This window comes from Calypte anna, chromosome 14 (assembly GCF_003957555.1).
Source record: "Calypte anna isolate BGI_N300 chromosome 14, bCalAnn1_v1.p, whole genome shotgun sequence".
NCBI classification, from domain to species: domain Eukaryota; kingdom Metazoa; phylum Chordata; class Aves; order Apodiformes; family Trochilidae; genus Calypte; species Calypte anna.
The window spans coordinates 469,891-484,998 of NC_044260.1; the positions used below are offsets into that span (position 1 = coordinate 469,891).

At 55.6% G+C, this 15,108-nt stretch overlaps 1 protein-coding gene across 8 annotated transcripts in view; it reads left to right on the forward strand.

The window, feature by feature from the left end:
• Positions 1 to 15,108, forward strand: part of MPRIP (myosin phosphatase Rho interacting protein) — a 75,589-nt gene that overhangs the window by 671 nt on the left and 59,810 nt on the right. For all 8 annotated transcript variants that reach the window (XM_030459965.1, XM_030459963.1, XM_030459962.1 and 5 more), the window contains exons 2-3: positions 10,329 to 10,406; positions 12,402 to 12,467. In XM_030459965.1, the coding sequence (XP_030315825.1) occupies positions 10,329 to 10,406; positions 12,402 to 12,467 (144 nt within the window). The remainder of the gene's footprint in view (positions 1 to 10,328; positions 10,407 to 12,401; positions 12,468 to 15,108) is intronic.

Below are 15,108 nucleotides of genomic sequence, written 5' to 3' on the forward strand. Positions count from 1 at the left end.
CAGTGAGGTGTCTGTTGACTCCATAGGTATCACGAATCCTGTGGGGTGTTCAGGAGCCCCAGAGGTGCTTCTGGTCTTGTAAGATGTCCAGGTGTCCCATGAGCTACCTGCTGACCCTATGGGTAATGTGGTGTTCCATGGGGTACTTGTTGACCCCACGGATAGCACACAGACCCACAGGTATCCATGAATCCCATGTGGTGTTTGGAGCCCCACGGGTGCTCTGTGGTCCCAAATGGTGTCCAGGGGTCCCATGTGGTGACTGTTTACCCCATGAGTGGAGTGGGATCTCTGACCCCACAGACACCCAACTGTTCCACAGAGCACCCAACATCCCCACAATGCCCAGTAGTCCCTTGGGCCATGGCCCATCCCAGTGCCCCCTCCCCTGGGATCACCCGGGGCTTCACCCCTTCCCTGAGGCCGTTTGGTGACCGTCACCTGTGCTTGGGGTGATCTCAGCTCCTCTTGGGGTGGGTAAACCTGGGGGCTCCATGGAGAGATCCCTAAACTCTAGGGAAAAACTCCAAACAAACCATCCCCTGAGCATGACCCCCACCCTATAATTCCTCTGTTTTCCTGGGGGGATGAGGACCCTCGTCCCTTCCTGGTGAGGGCCTGGTGTGGTCAGGCAGAGGGGCAGCCAGGGCTTGGCCTTCTTCCCCGTCCTCCTCCTCCTCCTCCCAGGCCTAACGCAGACCCAGCACCCACAGTGGTGGTGGTGGAGGGGGGTGTTTGGGGCATGGGGGACCCCATCTGTGGTGTTGGGGTGTGGGGTAGCGGGGCTGCCCTCCTTCCTCCCACACCTTTCAGGGCCGGGGCTGACATCCCTGCTCCCGATCCTATTATGGCAATGAGATCAGACATGTTGCTGTGCTCACTCTGGGGTGAGGGGGGGCTGGAGGGGAGTGGGGGTGGGTAGGGAAAAGGGGGGGGGGGTTGCATCGTGAAATCTGAGGGCTAATATGGAAAAAATGTAACCGGAAAAAAAGCCGTGGTGTGTGTGCGGGAAGGGGCGGCTGGCGGGGAGCGTCGTGGCCATGCCCAGACAAAGGAGCCATCCCAGAGGGGGCTTGAGAAGAACCCCCCACTCCCAGCCGGACCCTTCCCACAGCCCTTCCCAGGGTTTTGTTGCATCCTGGCTCCAAGGCAGTTTTATATTTGTTTGGGGGGGGGGTTCAAAGCATTGCATGCTCCCCCCTGTAGCACCCGCCTGCCCCCACCGTGGGGGGCCTGCCACCCTCCCTGGGGACCCAGAGCCGTGTTTTGGGCAGCCCCTTGTTCATTTCTTTCCCGTTGGGGTAGTGGGTGGCCTGGGAGGGGGCTGCCATCCCACCCGGCCCCTGTGAGGACAGGGTCAGCTCCGCAGCCTGATCCAAGGCCCTGCGTGGGGGCTCCGGTTGGGAAAACGGCACAATCCTGCTGGGTTTCTCCGTGCAGCTGGGGTGAAGTAATCCCGCTTCCCAGATAAGATGGTGGCTCTGGTAGCGTGGTGCAGGCCCTCACCCTCCCACCCCAACACGCAGACCCCCGGCCCAGTGCTTCCCCAGCACCCTGCCCACCCCCCCGTCCTCTGGATCCGTACCCCGTGTTGGAGGAGGAGGAGGCTCCGTGCTGGCAGGATGTGGGGGTGTGATCGTTCCGAAGCACACCCAGGAATAACGGTTCATTTAACAGCTCTGAATAATTTTTTTTGCTTTTTTAATTTTTGATTTTTTATTTTTCTTTAAGCTTGGGTAAGGGGGGAGGTCCCACACCATGGCCTGGGGGCTGTGTTCAGTGTGTCCCACTCACCCCGCGGACAGGGACCGTGTTGGTGATTACCTAGAGTCAGGCTGGAAAAGTCCTTTTGAGTCATCTGACCTTTCTACTTGGCTTGCAGGAAAGGTGAAGGTACTTCACACTTACGCACTCGTGTCTTTTTTGGATTTTTATTACATAAAAATACCTGCGTGGGTGTTAGGAGCCACCCCTCTTGCTTCCCGGGGTGCTCTGGGGCACAGGAGCCGCTCGGGGCAGAGAACAGTGCGTGCGTTCAAAGAGTCACAAATATTTAGTGGCAGTAGTGAATTCGTGTTGTACTCGGGAACCAGATTAGGAACGGAGCTGGGAAGGGGGGAATCCAGCCCCAAACATCAGGATTAATGAGCTGGAGTTCTCTAATAATAATCAGACTTAGCGCTTCCAACTTCAAAGGGCTGCGCGGACGCTAAGTCCCTAATCCCGGGAGCGCTGCGTTCACGAGTTGTTTTTGTGCGTAGCTGTGTTGCTGGCTGGGGGTTGGTGTGACTTGAGGTAGCTACGTGTGGTCCCACCATCTGCTGGAGGCCTGGCCATCCCCCTCCAGGGGTTTAGGCTGGAGGTGATGTGTCCTAGACTCCCTCACCCCTACTCTGAGGTTGACCTTCTAGGGTGTCCACCTGGCATGGGACAAACTGGGTCAGTCGCTGTGTCAGCTCCCCCCTTGGGAAAATCTGTTGCTGTGTGTCTGCCCTGATGGACCTGAGCTCTGATGTGGGTGCTCAGAGCCCTGTGGTGCTGTGTGATGGCAGGACCTGGCCCATGGTCCCTGGCAGACATAGTTTTGATGGTTCTGTCCTGGCTGCTCCACCTACCTGTCACCAGCTCCCCTGATGCTGCCCCCTTCCTGGCAAGGAAGAGTTCCCTTTTCGTGGGAATTCCCTCTTTCCTGGCAGGGTGTGCCTGGAATGGCACCAAACAGTCCCCTTTAACCTCCTGCAAACCTTGTGTGGAGGTCTGCTCAGCTTCCCAGAGTCCAGATTCCCAGCTGGTGGGATCCTTTTCCTAAGGAAGCCACCCAGAGCTGTGAGGGTGTCCCAGTCAGGTCCCTGTTCCCCACACTGGCTGGTCTGGACTGAGCTGTTCTCTGCACAAACACCATTGGTTCATGAGGAAGATGAAGACCTCCTAGACAGGAACAGGCTGGGAATTAACCTCAAAAGTACAGTTGGCCTGAATTGGAAGAAGAGCAGAGTGCTTTTAATTTTCTCCATGTGTGTGCTCTCCTGGGGCATGGGGACTGGCACAGATAGAGGAATTTCAGGACGTCTTTCCAGCTGCCAGTGCTTTTTTTTTTTTTTTTTTCCCCTCTCTTTTCTTTTTTGTGAGACCATGGCATGGATGCCCAGAGGACCACCCAGTTAGAAAATGGAGCTCGCAGACTTTTCCCAGTGCCTCCTCCCACCCTGGCCTGTGACTCCACAACCCAGCAGTGTAGGGTGATGGTTATTTCCATCTCTCCTCCTTTGGACATTATCACTTTCCTACTGTTCTGGATGCTGAGCAGCTGGAGGGTGTCAGGGTTGGGTCACAACCTTGGCTTTGCTCTGGAGCATTGCTTCAGTGCCCTGGTCCTGGGTCTGGTTCTCACTCCACATTGTCCAAAGGGTGCCAGGGTGAGGGATCATGTCCTGGGCATGCTTTTGCCTCCACCCTTTGTTCCTTGGGGAAGGAAAAGTCCCCTATTCCCTGGAAAGCAACCCTTGCTTCCAGCTGCTTGTATCATGCTGCAAAAATCTGCCTGTGCTTGACTGATTATTAGGACTGAACAGGGGGAGATTTGACTCTGCAAATGTCAAACCCGCCTCTGCTGGTGGTTGTGCTGGGCAGGGACTTGGGGTCATGGTGGCTGTCCCCCATGGGCAGCATCCCATCCTAGGAGAGTGGCATACAGGCAGTGAGGGCAGCGGGTGCTCAAGAGAGACGTGGTTGGGCACTGGAGTCCCCTTTGGGTGCACTTGACCCAAGTGAGCCATCTGTGTGGCTCGCGGGAAGGAGCACGGTGGTGCCAGCAGAACTGTCCCCTTTGCACACTTATTTGCTGCTGGGTTTTTTTGCATGGCGCCTCACCTTATCTGCTCTGGCACCCGAGGAAGTGATAAATCCCCTCTCCAGAGCTCTGGAGAGATGTTGTGGCTTCTCCCAGGCACCGAGGAAGCCCCGATGTGGGAGGTGGTTAGATACGCCTGCTCGCTGTGGGGCTGCCCGGGCTTTGGGGCTGCTCGAGGGAGGGAGCTGGGGTTGTGAAGCCTGTTCTTTCCCACTTCCATTTTGCTGCTGCTTGACAAATTGCCCGTGCAAACTGCAGCTGGCCTCTTCCAGCTCTTGCTCCAGCTACCCAAGCTGATGGCAGCTGACGGACCTGAGCGCTGGCCTGGGGCCAAGGCCAAGGTATTTGCAGAAAGAGCCTGGATTCAACCTTTCCCCTTCCTGTTCCTCCGGTCGGTCGGTCACTCCTGCTGCCCACGCAGCAAACTACCTGGGAAGCTCCTTTTGATGGGGTTTGCTGGTGGCTGGGTCAGGGCTGCTGGTGTGCTGGGAGGGCTGGGCTATTGCCCCCAGCTGCCCCACAGTGCTCCTCACTTCTGTGTCTGGTCTGTCTGGTCTGGTTTTTCCTCTTCGGGCACTTTGAGATGGAAGCTTGGCCTTGGTGATGTGCAGCTGTGGAAGCAGCCAGCTCATGCCTGCACCCGTGCTGTGCAAATGTGTTTTTGCAGGAGAGTAGGAGGTGGATGGAGAATCTGTCCCCGTGTGTCCACGGCTGTCTCGGAGAGCTGCTTCTTGGGTGTTGGGCTGTGGTGAAAGCTGAGCTTGGACCAAACTTAGGAGCAGTGAGTGGCTGCCTGGATGCAGAGCTGGGGGATGGAGATTGCTTTCATGCCAGAAGCAGTTGTGGAAGCTCACAGCAGTCTCCTGCTCTGGGGTTTGGCTTTGCTCCACTGCCCATCACAAAGTGACAGTGGAGGGGAAATGCTGTACAGGCAGGGAAACCGAGATGTAAGCGGCTTAACCGCTGTGGCTGGGCTGTGTCCCCGGCCCTTGGGATTGCCCCTGGAGCACGAGTTTGCACAGTGGTGTTTGCAGAACCTCTCATGAGCCAGGGTTGCAGGTCTCCAGTGGTCCATGGGGCATCCCACTGGGAGCATGCAAAATATTAAGTGATGCTTTCTCTCTGTCCCTAGAAGCCATGCTGTGGGCAGGAAAGCAGGGTTATTACATCCCATTCCCTCCCCAAAGACTCTGTCATCTTCCCTGTTCCTCCTGGGTGATGGCTGCTCCCACTCACCCATCAGTGATGTTCTCTCAGGCTCCAAGGTGTGCAAAAACCAGGAGGGGAGTGGAGCTGAAACCACCCAGATTTCCTCTTTTGAGGTTGCAGTCACAATAGTTTGTGGTGACTTTCCCCTGGAGCTGTGCCAGAAATGGGTTCCTGCCTCTAGGGAGCCCTGAGCTGTTCAGGGCTTGGTGCGCAGGGGATGAGGATGGTGTTTGCCCCTGCTCTGGGAGTGTGGTCTCCTGTGGGTCCAACTGAGAGCTGTGACCCTATTACTGAGTACTCAGAGATGCAGTCAGGGAGCAGCAGGTGCTGCTGTCAGAGAGGGTCACCCTTTGGTGAATATTGGGTTTAAAACCGTAAGGCGGTGGGACAGGAGGTACCATGGGTTCACCCACAGCCTGGGGCTGCTGGAAGCCCTGGCACAGCTTCCTCGGTGCTCAGGCCTCTGGGCATTCAAAGTAGGAGGCAGAGGCTAAAGCTCTGCTGCATCAGTCCAGTTTTTTTTCCCCCCTTTCCTCTCAGTTGCCAAGCCTGAACAAAACAAGCCCTGCCTCCACCCGAGACAGGCTGATTACGTCTGCCAGCAGCCTAAACAGATTATCCCTCCCGCCACGCGCTGGGAGCCAGGAGGCTCTCCCACTGATGGATTCGAACTTCCCTCACACCACGTTGGGGTGGGGACTGGCTGTGGGGTCACCTCCAGCCCATCTGAGGGTGAGCCTAATGAGGATGTGGGTGCTCTGCCCTGGGGTTGAGTCCAGGCCTTCTGAGGAGATGTGGGTGTCAACAGAGCTCTCCCCTTCCAACCTTGTGTGCTGAGCTCCTGCTCGGCTGGTTGGTCCTCATGGAAGAGGGAGGAGGTGAAGGTACAGCTGACAAACACTGCAGGAGGGGAAGCCTGTCCAATGGGAATGCTGGTCGTTGTCACAGGCCACCTCTGGTCACTTCTGTGACCTGACTCTTCATGGGCTGTCACACTTCTGTGACCCGTCCTGCTGGCTGGAAGTGGGTGACTGTGCCCTCTCTGCCCCGCAGCCCTGGGGATGTGCAGGGATTCCTTTATCACCCCTTGCTTTGGAAAGTGCTGAGTGGCTCTGCATATCCTTCCAGCCCAGTCTCTCCAGCTGCTGGGAATTGTGTTTCTGGTGCTGGTGGAGCTGGTTGGGGTGGGGTGGTTTGTCTGTGCCTGGGCAGCATCAGCTCAGCAGCTTGACAGCTTCATGTAAACCGAGCTGGGGCCGCTTCCTTCTCCGCTTCCTCCCACCCGCCGTGCGGCAGCGTCTTCCCTCTGGATGTGATCCAGGCAGAGGGGATGGGGGCAGCGACCCGAGAGGCAGGTGAGGGGCTGCAGAAGACCCACAGCATGGATCCACTGGCAGCGAGGCTGGGCAGAGTCAGGTGGGATGGGAGACCTGGGTGTCCCCAGAGGTGTGACAGGAAGCGGAGCGGTGACACCGGGGGTGTTTCTGCCTGAATCAGCCTCCACGGGACCGGACGCCGTGGACCCTTGACCCTGCTGCACCTCCCATGTGGGGGTGCCCCTGGAAGGCACTGTGGACGTGCCACTTTTTTCTGGGTGACAAGGTGTACCCAGATCTCTCCTGGGGCGGGGAGGCAGCGGCTTTGGCACCTCTCAGCTGAGGTCCTGGTGGGTGGTTGGCTTCGTCACCGTGAGCTGTGCCGGAGGAACCGGCTCTCCTCTTCCTGCCTGCCCTGGCAGTGTTGTCCCACCCCACCCCAGATGTGGATACCTCTCACTGCCAGCAGCTGCTCTCCACTCTCCTTTCCGCATCGTCTTGTGGCTCATTCTTGGGTATTGTTTGAATAAAAGCCAAGCTGCCCAGCACCCAAGCATCCCTTGTGGCTGCTACCTGCAAAGAAACCACCCAGGGCTGCTCTTTGGGCATTGCAGGAGTTCACAGGCTCTGTGTGCTCAAAGCATCCTGGGGACCCCATGATTGCTCCAATGCCATTAGCGTGAGGTTGGACAGATCTGCTCGGATGAAGGAAGCTTTTTCTCCAAGCTGTTGGTGCTGGGTGTTGCATTTTCCTCCTCTTGCTGAGCTCTCTGGAGGAAGCTGAGGTGGTGTGAAGTGACGTGTGGCTCCAGCTCCAGCCTGGTGCAGTAACATTTCCCTGGACCTGCCTCCTGCAGCAGCATCAAGCAGCTTTATTTTAAACCTCTCCTCAGCAGGGCTGTTCTGATGCAGGTGTGGTGGGTTTATTTCAGGCACTTTGTACACCAATTCTTATCCCTTTTATTTAGGCTTGTACCTCTCTGGGCATTGCTTGGTTTTAGCAGTAGCTTGTTTCAGTTTGGCTTTAAAAAGTGCTTCTGTATGTTCATCTGTTGGTGGGTGGAACTGGGCTGCCCACGCTGGCTGGCTCTAATTCATACCTTTCAGCTATTTTGGTTTCAGTATCTGGAATTGGACGCCTCTGCTGAAATATCTATAGCCCACTGGTGCTTTTTTATGATGCTGGTGAAGAAATGACTGTGCTCTATGTTAAGGGCATGTATTTCAGGTGTTCAGTGTTTTATATACAGTCAGTTGAGCCAAAAATGGAGTGTTTGAGGGCAAAAAAAGTCTGCTGAGAGGTGTGAGCCGGGCTGAGGTAGGGCAGGGCTCTATGACAGTGATACTGGGTTAAGGCTGCTCATTCCTGACCCTGGTGATGATGTCTCCTGTTTGGGTTTCATGGTTACTCACCCCCAGTGTGACACTTGATGTGCCTGCTGCCTGTCACACCGGGGCTCTGGTGCAGCACTGGGTGCTGCTGGGGTGCAGTGGGGTGCTTTGGGTGGCATGGGGCTGTGCTGCTGGGCTGAGGCTTGTGTTGGGGAGAGATTTTGCTCTTGGGGCTTTGCTGGGTTGAGTGCTTGGCTGTCCCTAGGGACTGTGCTGGAGGTGAAAATCGTGGGGTGGAGAAAGGCTTGAGTTCAGCAGACGGCTCTGCTACCCATAGCATCACCACCCAGAGCTCCTTAGGGTGGAGACCCCACATCCTTCCCTCCCTGTCATCCTCTTCCTTCTTTCTGTCTTCTGGAGGCTACTCCCAGTATCTTCCCAAGCACCCCGAGAGTCTCTTGTGGGGCTTTGGGAACCTTTCTCCTGCCCCAGTAGCCCACGGAAGACAAATCCTCTCTCTGGTGGATCACCTTCAGGCGCTCGCCATTTTTTCTAAAACAAGACAAGTTTGGGAAAGGCCTTCACCAGCCATGGTTGCCCTCAGCTCCAAAGTCCTCCCCTCGCGTGGGCAGGGGTGCGTCACGGGTGCCTTTGGGTGGGGGCACGGGGCGGGCCAGGGGTGTGGCAGAGCTGGGATCTCCCTGCCCGGTGCTGGCAGCGTGGGTGCTGCGGGGCCGGCGCTGAGCGGCTGTGCCACGGCCAGGGGGTGGCATGGGGGCCATGGGCGAGCCTGGGGCCAGCACCCAGGTGAGTGGGCTAGGGGGGGGGATTGAGGGGCTCCTTGCTGAAGATAGGTTGGGGGGGCTGGGGGGGTCGTTCTGTGCCAGCTCATGGTGGTTGTTGGAACAAGGGGATGTGTGGGTTCCATCCCAGGAGGCAGGGAAGCATCTCCCCAGAATTGGGTCCTACTCCCAGCATTCCTGTTTTCCTTGCTTTTAATTGCCTTTAAAGAGAGGGGGTAGGAAGGAAAGTCTTCTTCAGCCATGTTTTCCCAGCTGCTGGGAGAGCAACAGCCAGAGCTGATATGTCATGTTTTGGGGGGGGGTGGCAAGAGATTTTGTTTGGTGGTTTTTTTCACTTTATAAACAGTACAAGGGCTCCTCCAGCTTGTTTCTAGTTTGCTTACTCAGTGCTTCATACGTTTGACAGTTTTTGGTGCATAGGCAGTTTCTTCTATTGTTTGCAGGGATTTTTCCAGAGGGGAAACTTTTTTTTAACATTACAAAACCACAGAAACTGGCAGGGTGAATCTAGGGGAGGTACTGAATTGGAAACAGTTTTAAGCTTTCAGGAAAAAAGAAAGGGGGGGGGGGAAGGAAAGAAAAGAACGAAAGCAACAAGATTAACCAAATAATTACTAAAATAATTACTAGAGGTTCTGGGAGTGATTGTCCTTGTCACTGGGCTGGGTGTGCACAGGATGTTTCATGGTGGAAAGAAGCGTCCCTGTACTCATGGGCTCCTGAAGTTGGATCTGCCCTGGGTTTCCACCCTTCTCGCCTGTCCCAGTACCTCTGTGGAGCTGCCTCACTGGTGTGGCAATGCCTTGCTGCTCTTGCACCAGGATTTGGCCCCAGCCCTTGCCAGGAATGGTGTTGGCTAACAGCTTGGAGCTTGACAGCAGGAGCGGTGCCCCTAGGACTTTGGGAGGGAGGACGTGCCCAGTGCCCATCCCCACCACTCACCATGGTGTGGGTGTGCTTCACGTCTGCACCCAAACCACCAATGAAAAGAACATGGATTTGTTGTGTTCATTTTCTTTTTTCCCCTCCCACTGATAACTGGCAGTGCTGGAAGGCATTTTCTTTCCAGGTATTCTTACCCTTTCTCTTCCCAGCCAGCTGAATGAGCTGTTTCCATAGAATCCCCCTGTAGAATGCCTTCGATTGGAAGGGATCTTAGAGGTCATCTACTCCAACTTTCCTGCCATGGGCAGGGATGCCTCTCCACTTTTCCCTCTGCCTGTGTGCTTGGCCATGGGCTGCTGGGAGCTGCTGCTGGGGAGGAGCAGTCTGGCCCTGCGGGGAAACGGGAGTTGGATGTGCACAGCACGGGAAGCGGCTGCGAGCTGGAGAGCTGCCAGCACTGGGTAGTTTTTCCTCTCTTAATTAACAAAAGGCAAACATCGAGCTCTCCTTTGGAGTATGTTTTTGCTTTGGAGTAGCTAAGGCACGCTGCTGATGGCAAGGGGAAGGGCTGTGGGTGAGGATTGGGCTCTGCAGCTTGGCAGAACCCAGGGGGGTTGGTTGGTGCTCTCGGCGCCATGCTGTGAAGAAGCAGATGAGTTTGGGGTTTGTGGCTGGGATTTTACCTCCTCAGTCCCATATGCACACAGTGTGTGTATGTGTGGATGTATATATATATATATATATATATATATGTATGTAACACCACAGACTGCCTTTGAGCATCATGTTCCCTGTGCTGGCATGACTGAGTTTGCCTGTGTGCAGAGCCTGAACTTGTGCAGTTGCCTTTGGTCCCTGAGCATCCATCCCTCATGGGCTGTGGTGAGCTCCTTTCCTCTGCTCCTGATGTGTTTCTCTGCTGTTTCTTTGCAGGCCAAACCCATTTATGGTGGCTGGCTGCTGCTGGCCCCAGAAGGAACGGACTTTGACAACCCTGTCCATCGCTCTCGGGTAAGTGAAACTGAGGGTGCTATGGGTGGGGGTGGCAGGAGGAGTGACAAGGGACTGCCCCTGACCTTGACCCCAGAGGCAGCTGTGGCTCCAGGAGTGCTGCAGACACCTCAATGGACCCATCCCCTTGTGCAAAGCAGGAAGCTGTGAGAGGTTTCCTACAAAAGGGCTTGGATGTCTTCTTTGGAATGTGAGGTCTCCTATGCTGGGGTAGCAGGCTGGGGCATTTCAGGTGCTGGTCAGGCTCAGTGAGTGCAGTTTTATTGCTTGCTGCTGTTGCTTTTTGATGCCTTGCTGCTCCTCTGGTTGAGGTGTGGTTGGCCTGACACATGCCAGGCTGACAGGAAGGCTCTCAGGCTGATGGGGTGTGGGTGTGTGGCTCTAAGCTGTCAGCAAAGCCCTGGATTTCACTTTGGTTGTGCATGGAAACAGCTATTTAATTTTCTATGGCTCACCATGGGCATGCCCAGAGCCCTGAAGGGAGGCTGCACGCCATCCCCTAATGCTGATACCTCAGTGTCAGGCAGCTCCTGAAGCAAGGAAAAGACTGAGAAATGATTCCTGGAACCTCATGGAGCTCTGAAGCCAAGTGTGTTGGCAGCAGAGCCCTGCAGACAGAGCAGGGCACGCTCAGCCTCTGCCCAAGGGGGGTTTGCTCAAGTCTTGCAGAAACAGCAGCATCCTGTGAGTTTGGAGCATCCCCCACTTTCCTACCCTGGGGGGTGTGAAGCCCAGAAGGACGTTGCTAAGCTGATGTCCTTTCACTGCTGGCTTGTGATGAGGGCTCCCAGCCTGTCCTCAAGCTGCTTTTCCAGGGAACTTGCTGCTGAGGCTGCCAGGACTGGGCTGCCTTGTGCGTGGGAGGGATGGCAATCGTCCGTGAGCCCTCTGTCACGCAGCCAAAATGCTCTCAGAGCTGCTAGTAATAAAAAAAAAGTCTCTCCCGAGTGAATAGGAATCAGGTTCTGAGTTCAGCCTTGGGTATATGGGTCATTATTTGGAGTCACAGCTGGTCTGAGGCTTGCTGGCCCAGCGTTGTGGGGACACGGGACTTGGGGGCCCCCCTGGAGCAGAGGCTGCCTGCTAAGCTGGGGCATGTGGAGGTCCACGGGATCCTCAGTAGTTTTACTTGTCCCTGAGCACCTTGGACTTTGCCCAAAGGGCTGAGAAAAACGAGATAAGAATTGCTGCATTGGGGCTATGAATCTAGGACCTTTTTTATTTCAGCCTGCTCAACCAGTTTTTGCTCCTGGCTGAAAACAACCTGGCACACACACACACACACACACACACACACACAAAAAGGAAGTTTTCCAGCCAGATCTGTTCTCCAATCTCCAATCTGGTTTGCTGTGCAGCTGCAGAAGCAGCAGTGCCAGGGGAGGCAGGACCACCTGGGCAGTGCCACCCCTGGAAGTGCAGCCACCATCCAAGCTGAGCTTATGCACTCCTGGGGAGTGGTTATTGTGACATCCTGACACCCTGCAGGGTGAAGCTGAGGGCTGGGGGCACTTGGTTGGGGGATCTTTCTGATGTCCTGCAGGTCTTGGGTCTCTTGGAGAGCAATGATGGGTTGTGGGTATCCTTCAGCAGAGGAGGAAAGACCTGGTTCTAGCTTGGGAGCGTTTGTCTCTGGTTATTTGTTGTCTTCTGTGTGGTTAAATCAGGCCAACTTGGGGTCTGTCTGAATTCAGAGAGGGGTGGGTGGGGAAGCAACTCTAAAACCATCCTTTTGGATGCTCACAAAGCCAGGAAATAGAGCAGCATGGGTGGGTGAGAGCAGACTTCTGGCAGAGCCAAACCCACAGCACCCCAGACGACTGGGTTTGGGGTGTGAGGGGCTGAGCAGAAACACTTCTACAACATTCATCACCCATTCAGAACAGTCCCCATGGGGCTGGCGAGTCCTCTTTACTGTTTTTTTGGCAGCTGGGGGCCATCTGCTCAGCCAGACCTGGGCACTGCTGTCACAAACCTCGTTGTCTTCTCTTGCAGAAATGGCAGCGTCGGTTCTTCATCCTCTACGAGCACGGGCTGCTGCGCTACGCCCTCGACGAGATGGTGAGTGCTGCTGGGTCTGGGTGGTGGGGATGGGGCTGCCCACATCTCAGAGCCAGAGCCACCTCTGCTGTTTGCAGAGGATGCTCCCAAGATGTGGCATGGGGAGGCCTCTGCCAAACCAGCGTAGAGTTTTGGTCTCTGAGTGCAACTTTTTGCTGGGCTGGGAGTTTGGTGGGCGGTCTGAGGGAGGAGCTTGGTGGGAGTGAGGGAGCTTGGTGGACGGTCTGAGGAGGATGGTGGGTGCTTTGTGGGTCCCACCTCACGTAGGGCTGGTCTGCTGCCAGCAGATCCCACGTTGGGAGTGCTGTGGGGGATCCTTAGAGTCCCCTCTGCTCCTTTCTTTTCTGTTCCTCTGTGACAAAGGGGAGACAAAAGGAAGGGAAGCCCTCTCATCTGCTGTGAGCTGCAAAGTGGGGCTGTGACCACCTGGATTTATCCTGGATTTATCCTCCTGGCTACAGCAAGGCCCTGGGAAGGTTGAGTGTGCCAGCACAGCCCAGTGAGTGCCCACCTGCTGGCATCTGCCTGGCTGGGAGGCTCAGGGTGCCGGGCACGCCGGGGTGCACACGTGGGGCTGGAACACAGGGGACACACAGGGACTCGTGTCTGTGGTGGAGAAAGCTCCCTGTGAGGGTCCATATCTTGGTCCTGTGCTGATATCTCCAGCAAGGGCACTGTGCAGCGGGGGGCACAGCAGCACAGTGAGCTTTGCTCTCGAGTTTCATGCCTGGTTTGCTTGTATTTTTTTCTTGGGATTTAGCCAAGTGCCCTAAATAATTTAAACACCTGAGGAGTGGTGGAGGCTTTCAGTGTGGTTTTAGTGTCTCGGCAGCCTGGCTGTGCACTGGGCTGGTGTTTGGTGTCCTACAGTGACAGGAGAGCAGCGTGCAGCTGGTTGGTGGTAGGGAGATGCCCTCATCTGAGGGGAGATGGGAAGGATGGTGGGAAATCACATTTTTAGTGTTGGGGTTTTTTTTGTTTGGTTTTTTTTTTCCATGCTGAGCAGCACCAAGCACTGCTGTATCTGGGCAGGAGCACCTGGGGTGGCTCTGAGGCTCTGATGGGCCTTGCTCTCTCTGTGGCCCTTCATGGTAGGATGGAGAACAGGAGGGCTTGGTCCAGCCTTGCCATGGCCATAGGTGGAGGATGTGGTTGCAGCTCCCTCTCTTCATCAGGGTCTGACATATGCTATAAAAATACCTTTCTGAACTTTGTGAAGCTGAGCCACCTTCTTCCCGAGTGTCCATTCTTCATCTGCCAAATTTTCACTCTGAAAGCCCAAACCAGTTTTGTTTTGCACCATGTCTGCATGGAGAGCATGGGATCTATGGACCTCCATCCCCTTGAACCTTAGCTGAGCCACTACTCTCTCTGGGGTCTCCCCCTTTCCCTCTGGGAGCCATTCCTGCCAGCAGCCCCAGCCTCATGCCAGCACCCAGAACCTTCCTGGCCTCTGGGAACACCAAGCAGAGCACATCCTCTTCCCTTCTGCAAGGAGGTTGCCAACAGCCCCTCCTGGCTGAGCTGAGCTGAGCCTCCTCAGATGTGCAGAAATTCCTCCCTCCCAGCTGCGGGTGGATGTGGAGGCTGTGGGATTGCTTGGGGTTGCCTTCCCATGCTGTGATTACCCCTTGGTGCTGCCTTGTTCCTGCTGTTTGATATCCCCCATGCTGGGCTGGATTATGTGCAGGGGCTGTCATTTCTCTGCAGCAGCTGGAGGGTGGTGAAACCACTCTTAGGTTGAGTTGAGAAAAGGCAGCAAAGAGGGTGACAGGGAGCAGGGGACAGGCTGGTGGCTGAACCACTGCATTACAGGTGTCTGAGGTCCCTTTGTGCTTCCCAGTCCTGAGGCACTTCCTTGGTTTTCCTAAATGATACGTTCCCTGATTCCCCACTGCACGAAGTACAAGACTAAAGCCAGCCAAAAAACCCTCAGCCAAAGCAAATGCATCCAGAGACTTGTTTTGGAGGTGGGAAAGCCACTCGGAGAGCTTAGACCTTTGGTACTTCAGGATATTTGAAACTAGACAGGATAAAGTCCTCAACCAGGGGGGAAACAGCCCTGCCAGGGTTAGGGGGGATCTCGAGCTCCATCACTAGAGGGGACGAGGAGGAACTTGTGCTGGACAGTGAGGAAAACTTCATCCCTCTCCACGGAGGGGATGCTCAAGCTGGTGCTGGTGGCTGCACCCTCTGGCATTGTCTAATGCTGTGCAAGGCCTGGGTCCTTTTGGTAGAAAACCCCATGGTTGGGCCCCAGTGAAACCCCAGCTGCTGCTGCAGGGGGGGAGCAGCCCAGCACCTCCGGGCCGGGGCGGTTCGACAGGTTCTGATGGAGCTATGAGAGCTGCCATAAAAATAGTGCTGGGGTAAGGGGCTGGAGCCAGAGAGTGGCAAGTGCAGAGTGTTTGCTTCCTTTTGTTTTGATTTCTGTAATGTATAATTAGTGGCTGAGGTCTCTATAAATAGAGCCCTGCTGCGTGGGAATGTATGAGAGGCGGTGGGTGTGCAGGAGGGGAGGGATCCAGCCCTCTGGCTAGAGCAGGGTGGAGAAGAGGGTCTGGCTCTCCAGCCCAGCTTCTTAGTGACTCATTATGTATTCGTGGGCCAGGCCTAAGCTCTGTGCCTCAGTTTACCCCTC